General features: G+C 42.3%; 1 protein-coding gene across 2 annotated transcripts; it reads right to left on the bottom strand.

Moving 5' to 3' along the window:
• Positions 1 to 572: 572 nt before the first annotated feature.
• MAPK1 (mitogen-activated protein kinase 1) lies at positions 573 to 18,424 on the bottom strand. 2 transcript variants are annotated; one of them, XM_063315776.1, is made up of 9 exons: positions 18,126 to 18,424; positions 9,143 to 9,325; positions 8,009 to 8,198; positions 6,866 to 6,982; positions 6,155 to 6,269; positions 4,702 to 4,833; positions 3,671 to 3,780; positions 2,972 to 3,099; positions 573 to 1,233 (listed from the first exon to the last, which is right to left on the bottom strand). In XM_063315776.1, the coding sequence occupies exons 1-8, from the start codon at positions 18,266 to 18,268 to the stop codon at positions 2,983 to 2,985; spliced, it is 1,107 nt and encodes a 368-aa protein (XP_063171846.1). In that variant the 5' UTR covers positions 18,269 to 18,424; the 3' UTR covers positions 573 to 1,233; positions 2,972 to 2,982. The 2 variants fall into 2 exon arrangements, with proteins under 2 accessions (XP_063171846.1, XP_063171845.1); XM_063315775.1 differs by lacking the exon at positions 573 to 1,233 and having other exon boundaries at positions 2,870 to 3,099; positions 18,126 to 18,420.
• Positions 18,425 to 27,306: the final 8,882 nt, after the last annotated feature.

Here is a 27,306-nt window from a genome sequence, read left to right as displayed (position 1 = left end):
TCCTTTCTCAGAGCCCACCACACACATTCAAAGGACAGGTACCAAGTGAGCTTTAAGGATTCCTAGTCTTTGGGTGGAGTTTGAAGCATTCACAAAAGCTCCTCTGCTAATACATATTACACCTGGGTGCATCTCCAGAAGAGAAATTCATCAAATACTAGATTTCATTCTAAGTCATTTTCAGCCATGCTGAAAACTACTGAAATTCTAAGTAGGCAGGGTTTCTCCCTGAGGGCAAGGATATTTGCTGCGAATGCAGCAATATTCAAGCAATTACCCATCTTTTACAGTGCCCTTTGGGACCAACAAGCACACAGAGCGACTTATTGATTGGAAGACCTCTGCCATCCATGTGGCCAGGCACTGGGCTAGAGTTATATAAATTTTATATTTTTATTAAACGTTTTTAACTTTTTAACTTTGAATTAATATTTTCCCCGTTTCCCTCCATCCTGCACTTCTGACATGAAACGAGACGAGGGAGCATGTCCTGTTGAAATCACTGGGATTTGCTTCTAGGTAGACAGGTCGCAATATGTATCCTGCAAATGTGGAATTAGAAAATCCAGGAGTACCATTAAAAGTTAAAATTGCACAAGTGCCTACGACCTCTTAAAGTGGGGAGAGGAGGCGGCTTTTTTGCATGGTTTTGCATAAACTGACCTGCATTAATTTATGCCCAGAGGGAAAAAAAAAGTTAAATGTATAAATACAGTGCATGCTTGAATCTGTCCTCTTGTACTATGCATGTCAGTAAAACCATGGCAAGCTTAAAGAAGTGCAAAAGTGTGGAAAATGCCCCTGACTTAAAGTGCCCTCAATGTTCCTTTTTTTTTTTTCTTCTTAAATGCCATTATAAAAATCTAGAAAATGAAAATGATTCCGCATATAAAATATCCTGCCATCGGAAAGATCGGAAACCAACACTGCATCTTTCAAACCAGAAAGGGAAGCTGTCTGAACCTACAGTCATCTATGGGTATATATAGAAAGACAGTACCTGCAAAAGATCGGTATGGGTTTTACACGCAGGGGTATTGGTAACGTTTCTTCAGGCATAAATAAAGAGTCGGCTGAAAACATAAAAAGCCAGGAGTACCACAGAAATGGCGCTCCTGAATGGCTTGAAATGTTAGTGGATAAGCTGAAGTAGGCCACATCATATGACCACAGAGAAAGAACCAGGAAGAGAACATCTATGAAGAGTATGCCCAGCCCTTTAATTCCTTTATCCTACAAAAAAGACAAAAGAGGAATGTTTTAATGGAGAACAGAGCACACTGGGACAGAGTACAGAGGTCATACAGTGCGGTGTACTTGAGATTAAAAATAACAAATTGCATCCCTAATTGCAAGAGTGCCAAAGTTCTGGCACTGTTGGGTCCTGCCGTCCTCAAGTCTCCGAGTAATACGTCAAAATTAAATGTAGACAATATGGGCAAAGCTACTAGGATCAATTGCAGGGGACCCTTCCGTTTAAATTATTCCATACTCCCCAACTGATCCAGAGAGTGCTTGGTTATGTCTGCAAGAGGCAGGTCTTAAAAGAGAAAATCCAAATTCAGCGAGGAAATGAAATACCCCAGGAAAGACCAACCAGAATGTTTTCTGCTCCCTTAACACTCTTTTGCCTTGAATGCTTGATGCTCTTTAAGTCTCCATGAGATTCTTGCACAGGGAAAAGGCTATTCTTCCCTTTGTCGACTAACATTAGGACCACTCAGCAACGTCCAGATCTAACTAGTCACAACTTGATATAAGGCCATGCCTAAGACATGCCTAGATGCATTCCGTGGCATTTCCAGTAGAGCAAGATCTCATCTCTTAGCTTGGTCAGCGTATAGGTGGTCTGATGCTGGAAAAATTAACTCTCTGATTCACTCTAAGAGATCTTCCTAAATTCTTAACTGAACAACGCTGTACATCAAATCAGAGATCTGCAGTCAGCAGCCCAACCACTGATTTTAATGGAACTATCTCATAGATTTATGTCTACAGGATTGCAAGCGAGCTTGTTGCAATGAGAAATCATTGCGCTGAAGTACATTCTATTTTTTTAAAGCCCCAAGAGACCACTAGGCATTTAATGGAGAAGTAACATCTTTACTTGAATTATTGCTCAAATCTCCAAGGAATCTTGCTCTGAACAAGAGTTACTGTTTATCTGGCTTTACCACACAAAACCAATTCTTACCTTATGTTACCTAGAAATTACGATTTTCCTAAAAGTCAGTGGTTTACACATCACTAGCAACTTTTTGAAAAGATTCTATCCACTTAAAATCTATCGTTTTCTCTCTTCTGTCTAACACTGCATAAAGTCTTTTGATTTTGATCTTCAGCAGGATCAACTTCCAAGTCACTCATTTTAAGAGGAGTAACACAGAATTCTCTGCAGAAGCTGAATGGAATACACCTCTGGAAGTCAATCCCATACATAAATCTTGTACATAAAAAGTGGCAATACATTCTGGGGGGAATTTGCCTTAGCTTCTGAAGGCGGATACACAAAGTGTGTTTTTGAAGCAAAAAGTTTGGTATTTCAGTTTGATATTTCATAAAAAGTTTGATATTTCACAAGATTCTGTTTTCCATTTTATATACTAAGTACTGGTCAAAACAGCAAATGATTCTTCCTTTATTAAAGAAGACTACACCGTCAATATGAGAGAGGGAAAAAAACCAATAGGCATTTTAGGAAAACTAACTGAAGCCGTTACAGGCTTTTGTATTGCTTTTCTGAATTTTTCCAGACAGTTTGTCAGAATTTTTGAATAGCCATTTGGGGCTACTCCATATGTTCCAAACAAGAGTTAATTTTTAAAAAGCAATTTTCTTTAGAAAGACTTAATGACTGACAAGTCATAACTGAGATGATATATAATAATTTAATATTTATCAAATGATCACATTAAAGAAATATAAAAAAATGTGTCTGTTTCGCATAGTTAGGTTAAATCTCTCAATGTACCCATATGCCATTTAGGATCTGTATCCCGGCTGAAATCTGGCAGTTTCCTCAAAAATTAGTTCTTTCAGTTTTTCCTTCGGCAAGTCATCCAGCTCCATGTCAAATTTGAACGGTGCTTCAGCTACAGGCTTTAAAAAAATAAAGAGTAGGCTATCAGAAACATGGGTGATATTGAAGCACAAAAAGAATATATGAATGGGAACAACTTTTTTGACTTTTTAAATGTTGCAAAACTGCTCAGAAGACCTGGTGGTCAAAACTAAAATATCAAACAATGCACGGTGAAATTACTTACACTAAGTAGTTACCTGTATAAAGATACAGTTACAAAAGTTTTAATTGTTGACATCTGGCTGAATTATTTAGATACAGTTTGGAGAGCTGGCGAGATCAGGTTTTTCACACATTTATTGATATATGCGAAGAAGGATTATTGATATAACTATTAATGTGGTGGAAGAACTGACATAAAATGTGGCTCTGCTCTTACAGATGCCTATCGTGAAAGCAAGTAAACCTTACAGCCTCAGAAATCATAACCGAGACCCTCGTTAGGTGACTAAACTTGTATATAAATATATATAAAACAAGATTTGAGCTATAATTACTTGCTGTCCTCTCCAGCTCCCAAAGCTTTTAAAGCATCCAACTAAGGCATTCCTACACTCTCAAATACCCGTAACGCCATAGCTTCCATACCTCATCACTGGGATCGTAATACTGTTCTAGATACGGATGGGCCAAAGCTTGTTCCACTTCAATTCTCTTGTGAGGGTTGAAAGTCAACATTTTATCCAACAAATCGAGAGCTAGAGAGACAATTTTAGAATCAGTTTACTTTGGACTCTACTCATCCGGATCTCCATCCAGTACATAACATGCTGAGTGATTTTTAATCTCTCTCTTTTTCCAGTGATGCAAAACGGGTTTCACTGAGCAGCTGGGAAAACTGGGTGCTAGGGCAAGGCAGGACCTCATCTACAATAAAGGCATTTACTGAGAAGAAGAAAATAGGAAATACATGTTTTTGGAACTATGGACTGACATGAGAATTCAATCAACTGCTAATAATTCTGCTTGACTTGGGATAGCTAACAACATTCTTTTTCTTCTGCTTTGCTGCCATTTCCCTAATTTACATGCATGTACACCAGAAAGAAGGCCTCTCTCCCCAGCATAACAGCTCTATGTGCACCCATGCAAAGATCAAAATATCTACAGGATGAGATGAAGGACTCCCTGCATAATAAAACATAGGAACTATATAGCACACCAAGACTATCAAATGCTAGCTTCTCCTGGTGCCCTCCAAAACATTCAGGTTCTGTATAAGCTATGAAACAAAATGATCATCAGTTCAAACTTCTATTTCCATCATATTAAGTAAAACATCAGTCCTTAAGCTATTAACCTTTGAAAGAAGACTATCTGATCGCCACGAATTTATCAAACGCAGCCCCACAAAATATGATTGGTATGCTGTGAAAGACCTGAAATACTTTTAGAGATAGCATAGGATATCCAGACATTTGGAAGACTGTTATCGATGTATTTATGAGGAAGATCATAAATACAGAGGACTTACAACCCTTAATTCTTTTTATATGAGTATTAGTGAAGAAAGAGAAACAGCAGGGACTGTCACACAATCTCAGCTCTCTTAACTTTTTCTGTGACTCATCTTATACCATGATATTCCAGGACCTCTGGGTCTTATTCTGTTAAATTACCTTTGGGGTCAGCATTTGGAAATAGTCTGTTCCATGGCACCTTATTTTTATATGGTAAAGAAAGCAAATAGTTTCTCGCTTTCGCATTGATTATACAGTTCAAGTCTTCTTGGGAAGGAGACCCAAGAATTCCTACAACATGAAGAAAAAGGGGAGAAAAATTACTGCAAAAATAAAGCAAGTACAGGCATTGGATGAATATATGGACTCTTCAATTTACTATCATTTGGTCAAGCTGGCATTCTGCTCATGTCAGCCTCAGCACAAATGGCATCTGGGGAAAGAGCTGCCCTCAACTTTCTGAGATCGTTTTGCCAGCTGTTAGCATTCCTAAAGAGGGAAAACTTGGCCATGGATACACAGCTGCTAGATTCCTAACTGGGAATTGCTAACATGGACACAATTGATTGATGCAAAAACAATTGCCCTGTGTCCATTTCCAACAGTTGGTAGTCAACTTTTCAGGTTCTTTAAAGTATTCTTTCTCAGTCAGGGGGCCTTCCAGATGTGGGAACCCCAACTCCCCAGTTCATCTGCTTGGCCATGGCTGAGAATTAGTCCATGCATCTCAAAGCACACAGGCTGGGGATGGCAACTTTCTGAAATGGGAATTGCAAAATTCTCCCACATGGATCTGTGCACACAACTAAGGTCACTTACAGAGGCCTTCCTCGAGGTGACCGCCCCACCCATGGCCAACAACTTTGGGCTTTGGGGTATTATGAGGTAACATTTTAAAGCATTCTTTTATTTTACATATTTTCTGCTTAAGAAAACATGGCTCTCCCTCTGGATACAATTCCGCCAAAGTTGAATACTTTAAGGCATCCGTGAAAGTAGCCACTTTAGAGTGACATCTACAAAGGTTGACAACTTCTCAACACGTTCTACATCAACCATCACTTTCATCTGTTCTGCCCCATTGCCTATGTCAAGACTTCCAGCATGACTTTGTAGGAGAGAAAGAGCTTTTATGCAGAGTGCCCAGAGTCGCATTGGTGAGATGGGTGGCCAAATAAATGGATATAAATAAAAAATATATATCCCTAAGGAAAAAAACTCTAAAGAAAAGAGCAGACTGAATTTTTGCTCCTCTTGAAAAATCCCATGGATTTTGTAGTTCAAAGCATAACTTTGTATTATTTTAAGTTCAAGTGTTCTTTTTCCAAAATTATTATGTACTGCTTCTCTCAAATAACAGCAGTACCTCTCTGCTTCTTACCAACTTGTTATCCCCACTATGGGTAGGCTGTTTTCTTTTTCCAGGATGCCAATAAAAGTAAGGATATAAATTTAAAATAAAAAAATGTAAAATAGATGGCCACTTCTAGTTCCAGCAATTAAACAAAGAAAAAGGAAGAAACACCAATCAGTCATGTCAAGAGTGAAGTCCTTGATGTCATTATCAAGAGTCTTTGTCTATATTATTTATATGTAAAAAGAAGAACCTTACCAAGAATATGGTTGAGCTGATCAAGGTAGTGTTTTCCTGGGAAGATGGGTCTGTTTGATAGCATCTCTGCCAGAATACAGCCTACAGACCAGATATCAATAGATTTGGTATAACCCTAGAGACAAAATGGGGAAAAAAACATTTGCTATAGTGTTGCACATTTTACAGTTTTGGAGTTTTAAAATATGATCATTTTCTAGCACAGGTCATTACTTCTAGCACTTGAGAAGACTTAGGGCTTTACACCCTAAGCATTACAACGATGCAAACGATGAAGCATTACAAAAATGCTGTATAAAAATTAAGAATGTGTGTTCATGCAATTCCATAAATGAATTTACTCAAAGATCAATTCCTTGTAGTACAGGGGACTTATTTCAAGGCATGTGGGTATGCAATTACAACCTTAAATGGAGAATATACAAATTATCCAGTTATAACCCTACACAAAAAAACAGCACAATATTCTTGGGGAAAAAAGTACTGTTTATAAAGCAGGAAGCACCATCTTATGATCAGCAAAGTTAAACTAATGGTTAACATAAACTAGGCTCCCTCTGTTAAACAAGACTAACAGTTGATTTCTATGATGAACAGAAATAGCATTGATTGATTGACGGTCTGATTTGGATTAAAAGACTCTCTCCCATAATATTAAACACAAAAGATCTCAGCCCTGACACGCTGTGGTCTTTCATGCACAGCTCTCACCTTAGAATTCAACATGATTTCAGGAGCTCTATACCAACGAGTAGCTACATATTCTGTTAGGAAACCAGTGTGATCGTGATCTGGGTCTGCCACGCGAGCCAAACCAAAGTCACATATCTATTATGGGATAGAAGAAAGGTTTTTTTTTTGGTTTTTTTTTAAGAACGAGTAGGTTTTTTCTCTTTTACTGCTTTCAGCCACATTACAGTAGCATAGCTAGCAATGACCCCCTCGGATTTGCAAGTTGTAATATAAATTGTTTAGGGATGTGCACTAAGCAGAAAATACGTTTTGTTTCAAACGCAGGACAAAGCATTATGTTCTGGAAGTCCTGCCACGCTGATTGGTTGGCAAAAGCAAAACCTGCAATGTTTTGGTTGTGCCGGGTTTCAGCCAAAACAAAACGGGAGGGATCCTGGAGAGATTGAATGGGGTGTGTAGGGCAAAGCTGGGGTATACATTGCCCCCGCTTCTCTGCACCGCAACACCCAGCATAGCATATCACTAGTGCAACCCCTGCTATTTGAACCACCTTCCCTGTCCTCCCTCCCCTCAGGCATCACCAATGCACTGGACCAACGTTTCCCAGCCAGGGTTCCATAGCACCCTCGGGTTCCGCAAGAGTCCGTAGGGGTTCCCTGGGAGATCACAATTTATTTAAAAAGTTATTTCAAATTTGGGCAACTTCACATGAAAGAGGCAAGTTTCATTCTTTATTTTCAGTTGAAGAACACTGTGAATGCATACAGACAGACCTACCGATGAAACGAATGTAATAATTTGGTAACTTCTGGCCTATGTTTGCACCTGAATCTGCAGGGGTTCCCCGGGGCCTGGAAAATGTTTCAAGGGCTCCTCCAGGGTCAGGAGGTTGAGAAAGGCTGCTCTGGACTGTGACCCTGTTTCTTTTGGCAACAATCTCAGAAATAAGGAACATACGTGCATCCAGCATGGCTGCAGCACACTCCATCAACAAGATCTGAGTAAGCTATTCAAATGTCCAGTAATTTGAGTCTTTCCAGGCACCAAAATCTATTTTTAAAATGGTATGGTACATTTTAGGGAGATATATCCCACACGGGTAAAAGGCTTCAGAGAATCGCTTCAGTTACAAAAAGAAAAAAAAAAAAGCTAAATACTAACCTTGAGATCACAAGTAGTGTTTAACAGCAAGTTGGACGGTTTGAGGTCACGGTGCAGCACGTTAGCTGAATGGATGTATTTCAGTCCTCTCAGAATCTGGTAAAGGAAGTAACAGATGTGATCGTTGCTGAGATGTTGAGTCTTTAACAGCTTGTAAAGATCTGTCTCCATGAGATCTTGCACAATGTATCTGAAAATCAAGTTAAGGCAACAAACTAACAAACGTTATATATCAGATAGGTAACTCGGCCGAGCTCCTGAGATGTTTAAAATTGTATTTCTGTTATTTCAAATAATTAGAATATTTCTGGGCTGTTCATGGCTACAAAGACATATGCACAACCAACACCCTTAGTACTTTTTAAGATCATATAACTCTTGCTTGGTATTATTTTCATTGTACAGAACTTAAAGGTGGCACAAATTCCATATTCTTTTCTATGGTGCTTAAAAGCACCAGATCCTTTGCAAAATTCTCAAGACAGCTTCAAAATACTTTATTTCGAGCATGGAATGTAAGTCCCTATGATTTACCTATCTTTTTTCAAAATGCATATGCTGCCCTTCAAAACCAAGCTTCCCAGAGTAGCCTACAACAGAATAAAATCATTAAAAACCGCTAAATAGTTAAAAATATGCAACATAACACGGAAATCAAAGTAAAGCACCAGAATAATAAAAACGGCAGCGTGAAGAGTTACAACGTTTTTGAAGAGCATATATGGTTAAAGTCAACACCAAAAATACCTGGGAAAATCTTTGCCTGCCATTGAAAACACAATATAGTTGGCACAGGCATTCCTAATTGGGGATACCATTCCAGAGTTCTGCCAGGGGGTGGGAATCCTATTGAAAGGAGATATACACTTCCAGGTAGCACCTCAGCAGGGTCTACATTTTCCCATCCAGTGTTAGACAAAAGAGTTACTTGGGTTTAGCCAAACAAACAAACAAACCTTTATTGCGGTCAAAGACCAGCATATGGGTTTTGCCAAATTAATTGTTGGAAAGTGCCACTGGTTAACCAAACTGCAGAAACCAAGAATTCAATGTATCATTTTGAACAGTATCAAAATAAATAATTTTACTTTAACTCAAAGAAGATGACAAGAATGTATTGTCTTTAAAGGATACACATCTTTCATCTGATCAATAGTTTGAGCCCTAATGATGTCATTGATTCCAATAATATTTTCATGCTTGAAACGCAACAGGATCTTGATCTCTCTCAGGGTTCTTTGACAGTAAGTCTGGTGTTCAAAGGGGCTTATTTTCTTTATAGCCACTCGAACTCTGTTTACATTATCATAGGCTGAACTGGAAGAAGAAGAAGAAAAGTTTATTTTATTTATTTATCTATCAAATTTGTCACCGCCCGTCTCCTCCCACCAGAGGGATTCTGGGCGGAGTCTTTAGCTTTTAAGTTAATAAAATAAACTCAACGATCTACAGAACAAGAGGCATTCTTAAGAAATTTAGCAGACTTTCAACGTGGTCTTCTAGTCAAGTGTTGGTGTAAGTTTCAACATTAAAAACTCTCTTGGATACTGTAAAGGTAAAGGTTTCCCTTGACGTAAAGTCCAGTCGTGTCCGACTCTAGGGGGCAGTGCTCATCTCCATTTCTAAGCCGTTAGAGTCGGCGTTGTCCGTAGACCCGTCCGTGGTCATGTGGCCGGCATGACGACACGGAACGCCGTTACCTTCCCGCCGAAGCGGTACCTATTGATCTACTCACATTTGCATGTTTTCAAACTGCTAGGTGAGCAGGAGCTGGGACGAGCTCACCCCGCCGCGTGGTTTCGAACCGCCGACCTTCCGATCGGCAGCTCAGCGGTTTAACCCGCAGCGCCACCGTGTCCCCCTTGGATACTGACGACCACAAAAATTGCAGAGTAACCCAATTTCCCCTCTCAATCTTTGCCCATGAGTTACTCTTCCTTCTCAGCAATACAGCAGATAAAAATTGTAGGTCCCCAAAGAAATGCTGTTTAAAACAAAGAATTGTCTCCAACAAGGAGTCAATTTCTTTGCGACTGTCTGTTCTTTGCGACCCAGTACACAACAAGGTTGCAAAGAACAGACAGCCCATTCTCTTCTTTTCATAGCAGTCTTGCCTGATTTCAGAGAAAGTGAGGATTGTGGGATCTTGCTGAAGGGGAGGGTTGTGGCCAAGAGGCTGAGAGGGGATGGAGAGGAAACGAGAGGTTTTCCCATGTCGGGCCACTCTGATATCCATTTACCATTTTTAGAGCAGGAAAGATGTCTTCGGCCAACCCCTTTATGTACAGCACATGTAACTCTGGATCTAGCACCCAGAAGTACTCACTTTCAGTCCTACTGCAAAACTTAAATAATTTAGCTCTGCTGCCAACAATATTGCCCACCTCTGTAAGCCTACTGCCATCGTGGGATAGAATGGTACAGAGATAAAAATGCTACAATTTAGCAAAGGATAACAACAAACAAGTGGGACTTTTTTTCCTGTGGATTTGGATACGTTAATCCAGCCTTCCTTGTTGGCCTGTTAAAAATCGCTCACTTTCTGCTCTGGTGGTTTTCCAACCTGTGAAGAGCGCTTATAACCTTCGGAAGTTCAGGGAACGTATCCTTTGAATATAAGCAAGATTATTGCTTGGCGACCCAGCTCCTACTGTTGCTTGGCGACCACATTTAATTTATTTTAAACTTCACTCCAGATTTCAAGCCTAATAATAATAGGTGCTTACAAGCTTGGCTTTCAACGGAACGATGACTCCCGCCAGCAATAATCTAATAGAACTATTCTAATAATGTAGAAGGCAAGAAAGAAATTAAGCAGAGCTCTTCCGCCGCTTTGGCTGAGATACTCCGTCTCTGCTCTTCCCACAATGGTCATTTAGCAAACAGGCTAAATGTACTATTTCTAGATAACCATTATAAAAACTGTAACCTGGGTTGCCTTTTCCTCCTACAATGTGTGCCACATATTGTAGGTGTAAGCCTGGGGCCAGGAACTCTCTTTCCAAGACCTTTGTAAGCTCTCAAGGAACCTTCCTGATTAAAGAGGCTAAAAATGCTTTAAGTAAACAAAACTTCTGGAAGGAAAAAAAAAAACAAAAAACTTTGCAGTCAATTTAACCCTGGAGGAATTCAGGAAGGATTAACTCCAGCCTGCTTTTATCCTCCACTTTTACTCTTTACACAGATAGGATATTTCGCCAGGGAGTTAACCAAATTAAAAGGAAGGTTTTCAGAGAAGCCGTCTAGCAACAGATTTATAAGGGACACGATAAAGACTGGAAGAGAAAACTAAAGGAATAACAAGAGACCCATTATCAAAAGCTAAAGAAAGTTATCAGGAAACAAGAGCTTTAGGTGTGCCTGTGTGCGCAAAACATGTGGATCGCATACATATGTGAAATAAAAGGCTGACACCTAAGAATAATTAATTTTTGTACTGTTAACCAAGGGGAAGAAGATAATAAATTTATTAAACTTGTACGCTGCCCGGCTCTCAACGATTCTGGGTTGGGTCACAACAAGCAAAGAAATTAATGTTATATAACCCTCCTCGATCAGATGCTCTCCAAACCAATGTACTGGGACCGCATTCCCAGAATTCCTTGAAAACGTGGCCAAAGGTATTACCTAGATCAAAGATCAAAGTACAATCTATCTGATTAGTTAGGGAATAAGTTTCTTCCCTTTTTTGCTGAGCAACAAATTACCAGTCTGCCAGCGCACCTCTGTCAAGGCCATGAGTGATTCTGTTTTTAAATGTTCAGGATCACACCATTTCAGGATTACAGAGAAATGGCCATTCTTGCTTCTCAATTTTTTATGATTTGCCTATTAACACAGAGAGAAGGGTAACGGTTTAAAAAGCGAAGCCCTTATATCACCTTCCAAAGATGATTTCAGTAGCCATGTATGAAAGTTGGTCAACACATCCGTTGGGTGCCCAACTTCAGGAAGGCCGCTCTAGAAACATGGAAGAATTCTACTGGATTGTTTTAATTCTTCATAACAGTATGAGTGGGTCCCATGTGACAAATCAGAATTCTAAGACTGTGACAGCTATATGTGAGAGATGGGCTTTTGCTGCCTTCTAGGCTATTGAGTTGAAAAGAAGTTATTTAAATCCATTTGCCTAACTAGGAAGCGGGGAAGCCTGTGAGAAGCAATCATCATCAACTTTATTCTTATAGAAAAAGCAAACTCAGAGCATAAACTGAGAGCAGAGGTGGAACAAGTATAGGCTTTGGCAGAGAGGAGACAAAGAAACAACTATTATTAGAGCAAGCATAGACCAGACGGTGTCTGGAATTTAACAGAGGAAAAAGAAACATGAAGTTACAATGGGCAACTTCAGTCAAATTTCCTTCAAAGAAATTCGGCAGCTTAGAATCTCAGCTTTTGCAAATAGAGGGGGTGAGCAGTAACAGTGTACCCACTGAGTCCAGAACCAAGGAAAGGGATGAGTTAAAGGTGAAAGTTTTGTTATTACCACATACCCACTCATAAGCATTGATGTTTCAAGATTGTGGTTTATTATTTTCAAGACAACATGTTTCCTGCAAGTAGCAACAGCAAAAGAATTAATCATAACAGAAAAGCCAGAACTACCTGCCATTTCCCTCCTTGAATGGTGTGGATCTGGCAGCCAACTTCAAGTTCTGGCTTCAAATTATATCTCGTTGGTCAGGGGACACAGTGAGATTTGTGTTCTGATATAACATTAAGCTTTTTCAATCCTAAAAGGTTCAGCTATACCCACTTGCAAAAAAAAAAAAAAAAGAGCTTGAGAAATCAGGGAGACAATATTGGCATGCTTGTTCATGAATGTTAAGCCAGGATTCTGAAGAATTATGGCTTGGTATTTTCTGCAACAGAGCCAAGAGAAAGCAGCTTCCTATGTTCCTAAGTTACAAGCCCTGAGACGCAGGCAGAAGTGACAGGAGAAATAACACTTTAAAGATGACTGCAGTATCAGTACACTGCACCTTGAAGAAACAGACGTAGAAAGGAGGGAAGGAATGAAATGGTGGCCACGCTAAGGAAAGGGCTATAGGAAGCCAAAATTCTGTACAAGGGATTCAAAGAAAACCATTATTACTGAATATGAGAGCGTGGTTCGCCAAACTATGAAAAAATCAGCACCAGAGAAAAGTGGAAGCAGCTGGTTCAAAAAGGTTGTTAACGTGAATGCTGATTACCAAGGCGCAAAGTGGAAATAAAGTCAGAGAGAGGAAGGGAGAAGCCACAAGAGGTCCAGCATGAAAGTTGAAAAGAGTACTGATAAATGACAACGTGCCAGAACTACAGAGATGCAGAAGGAAAAACATGGATTAAAGCTTCAGCGGTGAGAAAAGTCAACAACCCAAGGCTGAGCCCGGCAGATTTTGCCAGGGAACTCTGCCATCAGTCAGGCAAGGTTATGAAGACCACCAAAAGTGAGAGGAACAACAATAAAAGGCTGTATTCATTCATATTAAGCCATGACTTGCTTAACCATGGCTTATTAATAAACCACAAGTGGTTGGGTTTGCAGAACATGCTAAGAAGGAAAAAAAGCATCTTGGCTTTGCGTGCCAAGATCCTACAACGGTGGTAGGATGAAACCAGACTGGGCTGAAGAAAGACATTAGAGAAAACCAGAAGATAAATCTAGTACCTAAACAAGCAATGCTTTCCAGCTTTATTGAAATATTTCCAGTCTGCCTGACTAGCATGTTCATTTCACATCGAAGCAGACATACAGACATGGATATCACCTTTGGTCATTTCCCCTTGGTAGCACCTGTATTTTAGCTTGTATCAGCCACCTCACTAGTGCAAGGCCTCAGATGTGAGTCTAGCAAAGATACTGAACACGTCCAACACCCTCACTCTGAACACGGAATGGAAGCACTAATAATTTATTTGACTCAGAATCAGGATGCTCACATGCTTATAATCTGCTGAAAAGTGTATAAGCCAAGATTGTCTTAAATTCTCACCTATCTGCATACACAAAACTTTTCTTAAATTCCCACGTTAGCATCGGTTAACAGCCACAGCTGACTGACACATATTTATGCTTCAGGTTTTAAACCACATTTCAGAAACAGTTTTCACAGAAATAAAGCACAACCACTCCGACATAATACAAAGAATTATTTGTATAAAATAATAAAATCAGAATTCTTTCAATTAACTGTTATTAATACTGTGGTTTTTTCCCCCAAAATTTTTATGATTTGATTGAAATTTTACCAGCCAAATAAGATAAACCTATTCATTAACTAGCCAAGCAGTCAAACAACTGTCAAGCATTAAGATATTAAGATTTTAAAAATGAATTACAGTTTAGCTCATCATGCTGGATCAGAAGAAGGCAATTCCCCAGTGGGAAATAGCATTCCTGAACATTTATGCCAGGTTTCATTGATTAAAAAAAATCTAAGAGATGAACAATCCTTTCCATGAGGACAACAATTAACTAAAAAGATCCTAATGAAAAGTACACTGTGCATACACAACACTGTTCAGCCTACCCCTCTGAATGGATAGTGGTGGGACAGATCTTGCACCATGTGAGAACAGGCACTTGACTGAAGGGAGTTAGAATTCTGGCTTTGAGCTGGCTAGTCCGCACACAACATCAGGAATACAGCCTTGCTGAATGCCTCTGCAAAACAGTGCCAGTTGAAAAGCAGCAGCACCAGCTGGATTTAAGCGCAAAGCCTTCACAACACAAGCATGTAATATCACTGCCACCTCTCTGGCTGTACTAACTAGAGAAGGCTCTGGGCAGGGTCGAGCTGCTCCTAAATCACTTAGGAAGTGCTGAAGGAAATATATCTCCAACTCTGCAGAAAACTATCTGGTCAGTTAATTGACCAGTATTTCCAAACAGAAAAACCTGCTCAATGAAAGGAAGATATTTCATATTTACCTCTGTGCTACTGAAGCACATTCTTATCTAAACAGTAGTTAAGTACCTTAAAACTATTAGAATTATATGAGTAATCTCATAAGCAGAATGTCACTGTACCATCGCTTGACTCTGGTTTTTTGGGGGGTGGGGGGTTGCTACTGAGACACTTTGGTTGTGTGAACACCACAAAATCCAATCCTTCTTTATTCCAATCCAATCCAATTCCTGCCAGCATAAACCCACTGATTTAATGTACGTAATATATTCTACCATGAGGAGGAGGATGGTTAAGTTTAACAAGGGCACTTAACCCAAATCTTCCTACACAAGAGTTCTACCACACATCGCAATGTATTAGTGCAGCCAAAATGAAAACACTGCAGATACCAAGCAGCAAACTAGCTTTCAAATCTCACTTTGCTCCTGGATTTCACAGCTTCTTGTACCCAATTTTTCAAAAGTATGTAAGACACAGTAAGCTATGCATCAAAACCCCTGCAAGACTTAATTGCCTTTTTTCATACTTGGTCTATTCTCCTACTGTACTCACAACAGCATACAATAAGTAGTAAATCTCATTTAAATCCAACCTACGATTGGATCTTACTTCTCAGAGCTTACTTCTTCAAGCACATCCATGACAAACAGCCACTAAGAAAATACAGCAGGAGGGGGTACCAGCAGAGAAAGAAGAGATGACGCTCTGTGCGCAACAAATAGTAAAATGGGGAGAGACCTACAGTACCTGAACTTTGGGTCTCTGCTATCCCCCTTAGCTTAGTATGCAGCGAGGGATCAGGTGTTCTTCTAGCATCTTTCTGGAGCCCCCTTCCCAGAAAACTCACATGCCACATTCATGACCATCAAGTCAAACATATTAAATAATACTTGGCATACATTATCTCTGTATATGAACACAGACACATCTACAGACACACACTCCGTTTCCTGCTTGCAACGAACAGTATGGTTAATAGTGAATATTCGGCATCAAATTTCTTATTTAGATTGTATTGATGGCAGCCGCTTAGAGTGAAGTGACTTGTTGACACTATAGCAGGCAAATAAACTTAGGGGAATGTTTTATTAAGTAATCTGGCAAAGGAGATAATAAATTAGATCATTATTGCTGTTATTAATACCAGTAGTAGGAGGGAACATAAATAGGATGGGTTTATGTATCCGTGGCAGCAAAGTTTCATTATACTTTTGGAAAGTGTGCATAGGACCAAACTGAGAATTTGAAATATATGCTTCCTGAGGGCAAGATTGCCTAAAAACAGTGCTTCCCCAAGGAATTTGCCACAATTAAAATATAAGACATAAATGTCCAGGCACAGAAATGGCCTAAGTCCCCCTTTTAGGGGGAGATGGGTGGTGATAGAAATGTGAAAATAGATAGATAGATAGATAGATAGATAGATAGATAGATAGATAGATAGATAGATAGACAGACAGACAGACAGACAGAGAAAGAAAGAAAGAAAGAAAGAAAGAAAGAAAGAGAAAGAAAGAAAGAAAGAAAGAAAGAAAGAAAGAAAGAAAGAAAGAAAGAAAAAAATTTCAGGTACCAACCCCTTTGGAAAATAATGGGAAGTCAGACAGAGAAAAAGCAAGAGACGAAGTGACTGTTTTAAATAAATCAACCACTGATATAGGTCAACACACACCTATTTTGACTGCTTTGCACTGTGTTACAAGGCAGCCTGACTGCCTCATTGAGGCAGAACAGGCAAAACAAGTGTTTTTCAACAGACAAGGCTGCAGTGCTAAGGATATTTTAACCAGGAGTTAACAAGATTGAACTTGGTAGGTCTAATTCTCAACTAAAAGTGCCCAAGATTGCTCTGTACAATCTCCAGGCCCTTGACTTCATCTTTGGCACGTTTTAAAGGCACCCCTGCGGCTCAACCGCATTCGCACTTGATGTAGAGCACCCTGCCCAGCAAGAACAGAGCATCAGCACGGTGTAGCAGCGAAGGTGGTGACTTTTCATGGGGAGACCGGGGTTCTACTGCACTCCCGGCCCTGGAAACTCTTTGAAGTGACGCAGGGCCAGTGGTTCTTTCTCTCTCAGCCCAACCCACCTCACTGGGTTATCGCAGAGGAGGGAGCGCTATCTAGGCTCCCTTGAGCTCCTGCATGAAACGCAGAACAAAACTGAAACCAGCAAACAGGCGGCAGGGCTGCGGTCAAAAAGGCTGTGGCAACCAGTCTCTGTGCAGGGGTGTTGCAGCATCCCAGAAGCTGGGGCCCCTCCGAGATGGTGTGACTGCTATGCCCCTTGTCACTTAAAATATGACAGGAGGGTGGAGCAGCACATCTAGAAGGCCCCCACTTCTCTCCAGGCTGGTGCCCTTCAGACCCACCCCCATCATCTACCACCAACATGGGAAGGCCCTCTGATCCCTGGGGCAGCGATGGGAACTGTGGTCCAACCTGTCTGAAAGGTAGCACAGATGGCCCCATCCTCTCCCAGCCTGGACCACCATCCCCATCATCCACCACCAGCACAGGAAGCCCCCCCCCGATCCCTGGGGTAGGGATGGGGGCTGTGGTCCGACCTGTCTGGAAGGCAACGCATACAGCCCTCAACCTAGCTTCCCATCAACCACCTCTCCCCCGCCTGGACCCCCTTGCCCATCATCCACCACCAGCATAGGAGGGCTGGGGCAGCAATGGGAGCTTTGGTTCAACCTGTATGGAAGGCAATGCACACAGCCCTCAACCTAGATTCCCATCATCCACCACCAGCAGGGGAAACCTGGGACAGCAATGGGAGTGGTAGTCCGACCCATCTGGAAGGCAACGCCCACGGCCCCAACCTGGCCCAACATCCCCATCATCCACAACCAGCATGGGAAGACTGGGACAGCAATGGGAGCTGGGGCCCAACCTGTCTGGAAGGCAGAGCACACGGCTCCCAACCTCTCCCCCGCCTGGACCCCCTTACCCATCATCCACCAGCATGGGAAGGCTGGGACAGCAATGGGAGTTGTAGTCCGACCTGTCTGGAAGGCGGCGCACACGGCCCTCAACCTAGGTTCCCATCATCCACCACCAGCACGGGAAGGCAGCAATGGGAGTTGTGCTCCGACCTGTCTGGAAGTAGGCGCGTGCGCCCCCACCTCTCCCCCGCCTAGGGTCGGACCCCCATCCCCATCATCCCCTCCCGGGGGAAGCGAGCCGCCGTCCGAGGGGAGCGAGGGGCCTCCTTACCAGACCATCCCGTAAGCCCCTTCCCCGATATAGGAGAGGTTGGTGTAGCGAGGCCCCACGTCGAAGACCTGCCCGCGCACCATCTCCGGGCCCCCGGCGGGGCTCCCGCAGCTGCCAGCGGCTGCCCCCGACACCGCCGCCATGTTGTTATCCGGGAGGGGAGACGAGGCGGAGGGGGGCGCCGCGAGGCCGGCGGGCAGAAGGGAGGGAGGCGGGGGGGGCCGGGCTCCGTCCTCCGCGGCTCGCTCTGGCCGGGCGGGGCGAGGGAGGAAGGGCCGCCACGGGAAAGGAACAGAGGGAACCCACCAGCCGCGGCCGCCGCGCAACCCCGCCAGCCGCCCTCTGAAAAGCGGCTGAGAGGAGCGGGGCGGGGCCTAGCCCTACAGACCGCGCACGCGCACCCCCCGCCCCTGCCGCGGCGAGGGAGAGGGCTGGGCCCGCGCTCTGCGATTGGCTCAGACACGGGGAGGGGCGGGGCGCCAGCGGGGTGGGGCTTACGGTTTGGTGGGGCAGCCTACATCATCCGCGAGGACGGGCGCGAGCGGAGGGTGCCGCAGCCCGATGGGCGTGGCCTCGAAAGGCGGCGGAGGACGAGGACTTAAGGGGCGTGGCCGCGGAAGGCGGGGTTTGCAGCAGCGGAGGGAAAAGGCGGGGGGGGAGAAATCTGCAAATCACGTGGCTTCTCTTTGCTCTTCCTTCCTTGCAATTTGCAGCTGCAATTTTATTCCTATTTTTCCCTTCCAAACTGCACTCCCCCCCCAATTATTATGCTTTTCGGTAAACGTAGTCCTGCGCTGGAATAATTAAGCCTTTCAGTTTTTTTTTTCAAAAGAAACCGGCTGATCTCCACCCAGCCCCTGCTCCAAGGAATGCATTGGGGGGGGGGGAGAAACAGGGATATAAATCCTTCTCCCTCCCACTTTCCAAATTATAATTCATTAACGCTGCATGTATGTCTTTCCTTTCAATTTATATCCCCACCATTCTCCGAGGTGGTAATGCATCCAGAGCTTGCTTTGCCAATTTCATCGCAACAACCCTGTGAGGTAGATCTGGCTGGGAGAGAAAGCGATTATGTGCCAACAAATGGTCTTTCAGGTCTCGCAACGGCGCCCCCATCGCAACTGTACCTGAGTCCATCCACCTTACTGCTGGTCGTTCTCCTCTCCTCTTTCCTTCCACCTTTCCCAGCATTAGAGCCTTCTCCAGAGAGCTGGGTCTTTGCATCATGTGTCTGAAGTAGGATAATTTGAGCGTGGTCAATTGTGCCATGGGTGAGAACTCTGGGTTGATCGTTCAATGATTTGGTTTATTTTCTTCGCTGTCCGTGGTCTTCTCAGGAGTCTTCTCCAACACCAGAGTTCAAAGGCATCAATACTCTTCCTGTCCTGCTTCTTCAAAGTCCAACTTTCGCTTCCATAGAGTATCACTGGGAATACCATGGTTTGCACGATTCTGATCTTTGTAGGTTCAGACACAGCTAGTGAAAATTGTCATTAGTTTGGTGTTTTTTATATTTAATTTTAGTCCCATTTTTTCACTGGGTTTTAATACTGGGGCTTGCAGATCCTTTGCATTTTTGGCTAACAGGGCAGGGCCATCAGCCCAGCACAGGTTACTGATGTTTCTTCCTCCAATTTTAAAACCATGCTCTTCCCATCCAGCTTCCCTTAACATATATTCGGCATCTAGGCTGGAGAGAGAGTAGGTGGCCCACAATCACCCAGGAGCTTCCCCAGTTCAAGGTAGATTTGAACCTGTTCCAAATCTGACACATGAACCACTATCTCACTAAGATTTTTTTTTTAAGCCTCTGTTTCTCCAAAACCCACAGTAAGGTGGTTTTAGGGTAAAAAATAGCACATCTTACACCTTTGACTTGCTAACCTTGGTACTCAGTCCCCCCTTTCCAGAGACTTTGAAGTAGGATCTGTAGCTCCTTCTGGTTCTTCCAAATTCCCTGAACAGGAGACTAACTGAACCTGACTCTTCCATTATGCTGCCCTCCAACGTGAGTTATACAGTCCAGTGTTTAAAAGCAAGATAGATTTAAACACACGCAACGTGTAAATCCTCCGTGCCAAGCACCTGTTTCTTATGACAGCTTCCCATGCCACATGGTAGAACACAGTGAAACCGTTTCTTGTCCATGTTTCCCCTTTTTAAAAATTTGCTCAGGAACACCAGAGAAATCACAGATGACAATGTTACTTGCTACAAAAATATTTTTCATCTCCTTTCTTACATAATCAGTTCTTCATGAGGAGGGGGAGGACCAGATGGCAGATGATCCTGCATGTAATTAAAGCATGTAGAAACCCTGTTAAGCGTGGACTGGGTTCAACGCATGTGGCACAATTAATGCGGGATTCAGCTGAATTGGTTCCATCCTTCATGGATATGTACTGACCGCATGGCTAGTAGCATTTCTGGTAGGACAAAAACCACAAGATTTCTAATCTTTTCCTGGCTTAAACTTGGATTCTAAAAGCTAGCCCAGTTCTAAAAAGATGCTCAGACTGGGAATAACTTCCATTATTAGAAGACATCCCGGAGTACTGTTTTTCACCCCCCTGCTGGTCAAAACCTAATGCATCCATAGCTCTGAGAAGCAGGGATCCTGCAAAAGTGTGTAATGTGTACCGTAATGTAGGTGCGAAGCTGTTTAAAATAAATCATGCCAACCCCCGCAAACGGCGTTAACTGAATCGACTCGGTTGCTCAACACATCAAACCATAAGCTAATTGTGTTGGCCATGAAGCATAAGCCATCAATCTTTTTTTGCAGGGCCTGTTCTGCAAATTCCAGCAGGGCATTCTTCGTGATAAACCACCCTGGCTATCTTTACTTGCCTTGTAAAACCTGGATTTTATGTTGTGGGCTGCTGGAGAACCCTTCATCTGTATCCTTGTATTAAGCTTTAGTATGAACAGACAAGATTATTCCAAGGCATTAAAATATTTAGCAAAAGCAAGTTTTTCATATGCAATCAGACTGGTTGGCAATAAAGTCTTTTACAAAACCCACTGCCAAAATCTAATACAAAGCTTTTGATGCCTGCTTTTTCCTTGGCACTTTATAGACCACTGTAAGTCTGGTAGAAACTTCAAAGTGGCATCCTTTTCAACGCAGCTGGAAAACCTCCGTCTCTCTGGCTGCGATCGTAAGAATGGTGCCGCAATGGCTCCACAGCGAACCCTCTAGAAAACAAATCTGGGTAAATATTAGTCTCCATTTTGAGTTTTGTCATGGGTGACTTTGAAATAAGGGGTGGGGGGAATTACCAGGGGCAATTCCAGCTGTGAACAGGAGTTCAAAACAGTGGGATAATGGTACTTCTCCGCTATATTTTATTGCAAGAAGGAACCTTAAGGATAAAACAAAACAAAAACATGTTTTGGGGCTATCCAAGGGCATTTCAGCTGTCTCTGAAGCATGGATGAGTAATGGCAATTTTGCTTGTGCATGGCTATTACAAGGGACTGAACAAGCTAATGAGGGTAAGAACGCATGAAGCTGGGAGAGAGGAGATTGAGACATTCTTAGGCAAAGATGGGGAATTTGCAGCCTTCTAAGCTGGCAGAACTGCATTCCCTAACATTTGGCATTTTGACTGGTATGAGATCTATAAACATCTGGGGAATCTACAAACAGTTGGGAGATCTACAGGCTTTTGATCCCTGCACTAGGTTCTGAAATACTATGCAAAATACGGAGGTAATGGTGGGGTGGGGGGGAGACTGTGTCCTCTTAAATTGCAGGCAGGATGCTCTATGGCAAAGACGAGAAATCCTCTGTACATTAGCATGTTTTTGGAAAGCGTCAACACCAAAAACACTTTGGGTAAGGCTTCATCAAATAAATAAAAAATTACCAGTTATCCACTCAAGGTAACCACCCCAAATAGATTGTTACGGGTGGGTGGGGGAATTGATGCCTTCTCTTCCCCCTTTTGATGTGCAAGGTTGAATGGCTGGGGGTGGGGGGAGAAGCAAAATGGGAGGGGGGAAATCCTGTTTGAGTTGCTGTTGACCCCCCCCCTTCCAACAATGAGCAGAGGGTGCGTAAAGGAAAGATAAATTGCTACTTGTTCTTCTGAGCCAAGAGCAGAATTCTCACATGTAAGGGCCAGAGGAACGGCCTTTCCTCAGTTCCAGAATTCTCCTTAGATGAAGTGCAATGATTTTTTGCCTCCTCACCCGCTTCCTCTTGGGGGGGGGAGGTGAGAAAAAGAGAAAGTCTTATTGTCGCACTGGAAAACAATGGAGTTGAATCTAAGCTGCCAAGGGAATCCAGCTGCAGGCAAGCCAAGGGTATTAAACACGTCTTTCTCCTGTTGTCGTTTCTTTTGTTGGTTGTTAAGTGTTTTGACAATTTGGCAAGAAGGCAGGGTTGCTGAAGTGACAACTGGAGGGGAGAGAAGCTGAGCAAGCATACACAACTGAGCATGCATGCGATAGCCCTGAGTTTTAAAAACTGCTTTAAAAAAATGGTCTCCGAGTTTCAGCCCATCCATTGACAAAGCGCAGAAAGCTTGAGATGAAACCTGTGGTCCTTTATTAATGCTTGGGAACAAGCAGGGGTCTCCCCCACTTACAAACAGGGATGTGAGGCACTCTGCAAGTATTAAGAAAATATAATTACTGATACCCTTTCAATCAACTTCACCCACTTTTGGTATGAAATATCACAGGATGCACGATGTATTTTTTTTACTAGAGAGCAAAACAAAACAAAACAAAAACAAAAAACCCAAAAACCTACACACACACAATACAATTGCATAACCGTATGATTCCCAGCCAAGCTACAGTTAATGCACAGATCGCATATACCGCAGGGGGAAAAATCCTAAAATTAGCCGGCCAAAATTCCTGACCTAACCGTCTCTAAAATCCCACCCTATTCCAGACTGTTGACACGAAGACTGTCTTTACAATAAATAGGATGGTTTGTTTTGCATTTTAAAAACGGCACACACCGATAAAGTGTGCCTTAATGGAAAAGCAGCATGGCCTTTGGGATTCCTTTCAAGGTTGACTGAACAACAGAAGGGAAGGAGGGCTTTATCTGTTGCCAAGATAAAGCTATAGTTTTAAAAGAAAATGCTGCAAGTTAATACTGACAAGTTTTTTTTAAAAAAAAACATCAGTAGACATGGTTACAGAAATAGAACATTACTGCCTGTACTTCTGTAGTTATATAACATGCCAAATGCTGGATATAAATGGCTTGATGCAAACATGTTACGTGATTAATCACAGCTATTTGATTGTCTCTAGTTTGGCTCAAATGTAGAAAGCTTATCGAGGACCATAAACAAGGCTCTAGGCAAATTATATATCTGACGTCAAACCTGGTTTCTGGTGACTTCAAGGGACAGATCTATGCCGTTTTCTCGGCAGCCGTCAAGAACTGGTTTGACTCTGTCCTCTTTCAGTTATGTAAACATGTTGTGACATGCACAATTATGTGTCTCCTGAGAATCTGGTCTGTTAATTCTTTTTTTTAAAAAAAAAGTTTCTAGTCCTTGGCATTGAAAAGACACGCATTTGAAAAGGCAGATGCCAAAGCAGCCCTTGGTTAACACTTCCACAAGTTAAGACATACTGCTTTTGTTTGACGCCCAGCATGTCACTAATGGACTTTGACATAGCAATTTCAAAAATGCAAGGATATGCTTCTTTCAAGGTACAGAATTCTGGACTTTGTTGCCCAGAAGATGGCTGCCGAGCCCTGCCACGCTAGCTTATATATTTCAGTCTCAATAAGGCAAGAAGCTTTAATACGCTTTTCCTAAATATTATAATTATGTAACACTATCGATGGACGTAACAAGACCAGAAGAGTGCAAGGACGCAGTCCAAGGAATAATTAGAAATTTAACACAGGATATGACCAAGGAAGGAACAGGAGTTGGAGGGGAAGAAGAAATTCTGATTTTACTTCCACCTCCTTAGGCTTAACTTATATTAAAATGGAAGGGCCCCAAGGAGTTATGATAGGATCTGAAGAACACGTAGGATCTGAAGCATGTAAGATAGATTTCCTTCCTTCCTTCCTTCCTTCCTTCCTTCCTTCCTTCCTTCCTTCCTTCCTCCCTCCCTCCCTCCCTCCCTCCCTCCCGAGTCAGTCTTGGCTCCTGGTAACTGCCTGGACACGTCCACAAGTCCATACAGTTTTCTTGGCAACATTTTTGGAAGAGGTCTGCCCTTGTCCCTTCTTCCTAGAGCTGAGAGAGAAGGACCGGCCCAAGGTCACCAAGCTGGCCTAGTGCCACAGCAGGACTAGATCGCACCGTCTCCCAGTTTCTAGCCTGGTGCCTTTAGCCACTACACCAAACTGACTCTCATTAATTTCTCAACAGCTCGTTATTAAAGTTACCAAAGGCCAGTGCGAAGAGGCTGATTTACAACAACGGCCTGACTTTTACAAGATGGTCTCTTCTCTCACCAAAATTTGAGCTGCTCCATCTACTATGCCAAATGCAACCTTCAATGGTGCTACAAATGAAGCACGCTTGCAGACAGTTGCCAGGAAGGCTGGCATGATGGCACACTTCATTGCTCTTTTTGTATGGCCCAATGTTCTTACATTTCACCCTGTGGAACAGCGTTTCTCAACCTTGGTAACTTTAAGATAGGTGGACTTCAACTCCTACAATTCTGCAGCCCGGTTTGCTGGCTGAGGAATTCTGGAAGTTGAAGTCTAGCTATCTTCAAGTTGCCAAGGTTGAGAAAAGCTGCTGTAGAAGGACCTGTCAGGGAACCCTGGTGGCATTTTTAATAGCCTCTGCCCAGACCATGTCAAATTGAGAATTATATCCTCTGGAACAGATTTTGGAGAACTGCTACTGGTTGCCATTCAAGTCTAAATAGGGCCATTTGAAGCGGACTCTTAAGAATGGGCCTGTATTATCCTTCCTAGAATTCAAGACCTGTTGTAGTCTGGAGGGCTCATGCTGAGCTTTGCCCCATCCATAAGTCAGCAGGCTAGCACCTATTACATCCTAGAACTTATTTTCACTTTCACACAAGCATAAGAGCTTGGTTCAAAGAGGTAATTCAGCTTAAGCCTGTTTCAAGGAAGATGCCCTGTAATTTAATTCTAAAGAGATCAACTGTCATTGGCTTGAGGTCCATCTCATGCTTTGCATTTTGTAAGTGGGACTGGGGAGGGAGGGGCTGGTAGCCCCTTTTTGGAATGGGAGGGACAGGAATTTAAAGCAGTGAAATGGTTGCATCCAACTTCTGCAACGTGCGGCACCCATGTTGCTCCTTACAACCCATAAAAATGCAAAGCTGGCCTTAAATCTGTTTGCTCTATCCAGTCCAGGGGTGTTCTGGAAGTGCAGAAGGAAAGCTGAAGAATGCACTTCTGCATTAAGTAAACAGAGGGATCTGTTCTTGGAAACTATGAAAGTGGAGATTCTCATAACTTTGGTCCAACAGACTCCACGACTGATAATTTAAGGGGAAAAAAAACAAAGGAAATGTTCCCCAGTTTTAGAGGATGAAGATTATCTCTATCTATCTATCTATCTATCTATCTATCTATCTATCTATCTATCTATCTAATCTATCTATCTCCCTCTCTCCCTCCCTCCCCTAACACTGGGGGGATGGATGAATGGATGGGTGTGTGTTTGTGTGTATTCTTGCAACAAAATATGTATATGATAATGCTGCCACAGCAAAAGCTTATCTCTATACTTATATATATTGCTTTGAGTGCTTATCTAAGCAGAATGGCAAATTATATATGTGACAATGGATAAAATAACCATTTACGAGCTGTACTTTCCATGTAGACTTTTCAACACGTGCTAAGAGGTACAATGGAATATGACATATTTGGACCATGAATGCAGTCACCTTAAGTATCAATATCTACCGTATCAGGACGGTAATTGTACATATACATACTAAACAATATTTGAATGGCAACACTGGTTCGCAGGAGCTCACATGCTATGATGGGGAGTCACTTCACATTAACCTCATTTGCTGGTTCCTGTAAATGCTTGGATTCTTTTGAATTAGATACCAATGGCTTGGAAAATAAGAACAGAACAGAAATGGGTACTTTGCTTTTCGAATTGGGTCTTCGAGGCTGGAAGAACACCTATTCTCAGTCAATTATGTAAGAATTCTTCCTTCTTTCTCTATGTAATCAATATTTTGAGGACAACTTAGCAATTTGAACTGCATATACTGCACGTATGTTTATCTTTTTGTTTTGTTAAAAATAGACAATGATCAAGCATTTAGTTGTATAATAGGATATGAGCATATGTAAAAATATTAGATGCATTCTTCTGCGAGTATCTTTCTACTCATCAGCTATTTCCTTCCCAAGCAAAAGATGAATGTGCCCCATGGTCTATCAGCAGATAAACTGAGGAAGTAGGTAGATTTGTTTGCTAAGACATTTGCAGACAGCAGAATTCCCAAGCAGGCATACTAAGGGACTTCCAGAAAAGGACTTTTCCTGCATTTGCAGAGATTTCCTTGCACCTAGACATTATCTTCAATTTGCAAATCTTCCAAATCTCTCCATGGCTTCTTCCAGTTTTCCTCCACAATAATCCGCTGTGGTTGAAATGATGGGTTGGACACAACATGACTTTTGCCAGTCTGGGAACACCTTGGAGTTTGTTCAACAACAAAAAAAAACCCCAGAGACCCTTCTGGTTCCTTAAATTGCTCCTGACTTAAGTTTTGTGGGCCAGGGAAGATGGCATCTTTTCCCACTGCCCAAAATATCAACCACCCAAGCCTTCAAGGACAATAGTTCTTCTACCTTGCCTGATGATCTCTCATCTCCTTCCTTAAGGTGTAAAATCAAAGGAAGCTCAAAATTTTTTTTTCTCAAATTGTAAGACGCAAGAATCCAAAGACTTCGATGTTAAGCTCCCCAAGAGAAATTCTTTGCCCAAAGGAGGGAAAGCAGGTGAGTGATAAATACTCCCAAAAGGGGTATACCTGATGACACTGCAGTTAAATAGAAAATCCTGACCCAAAATCTTAAGTCCTTTTCAAATGGCAACCAATGGGGAGGACAGATGTTAAACTGAACTGAAGCATGCACTGCGTATCCCACAATACATCCGCCTACACTCTATTTGCCACAGAAGGACTGCCAGCTCCAGAATTATCCACACAACACACCCCTACTTCT

The sequence above is a fragment of the Candoia aspera genome, chromosome 15 (assembly GCF_035149785.1).
Source record: "Candoia aspera isolate rCanAsp1 chromosome 15, rCanAsp1.hap2, whole genome shotgun sequence".
NCBI lineage: Eukaryota > Metazoa > Chordata > Lepidosauria > Squamata > Boidae > Candoia > Candoia aspera.
This window is presented reverse-complemented; position numbering and strand designations above follow the sequence as displayed.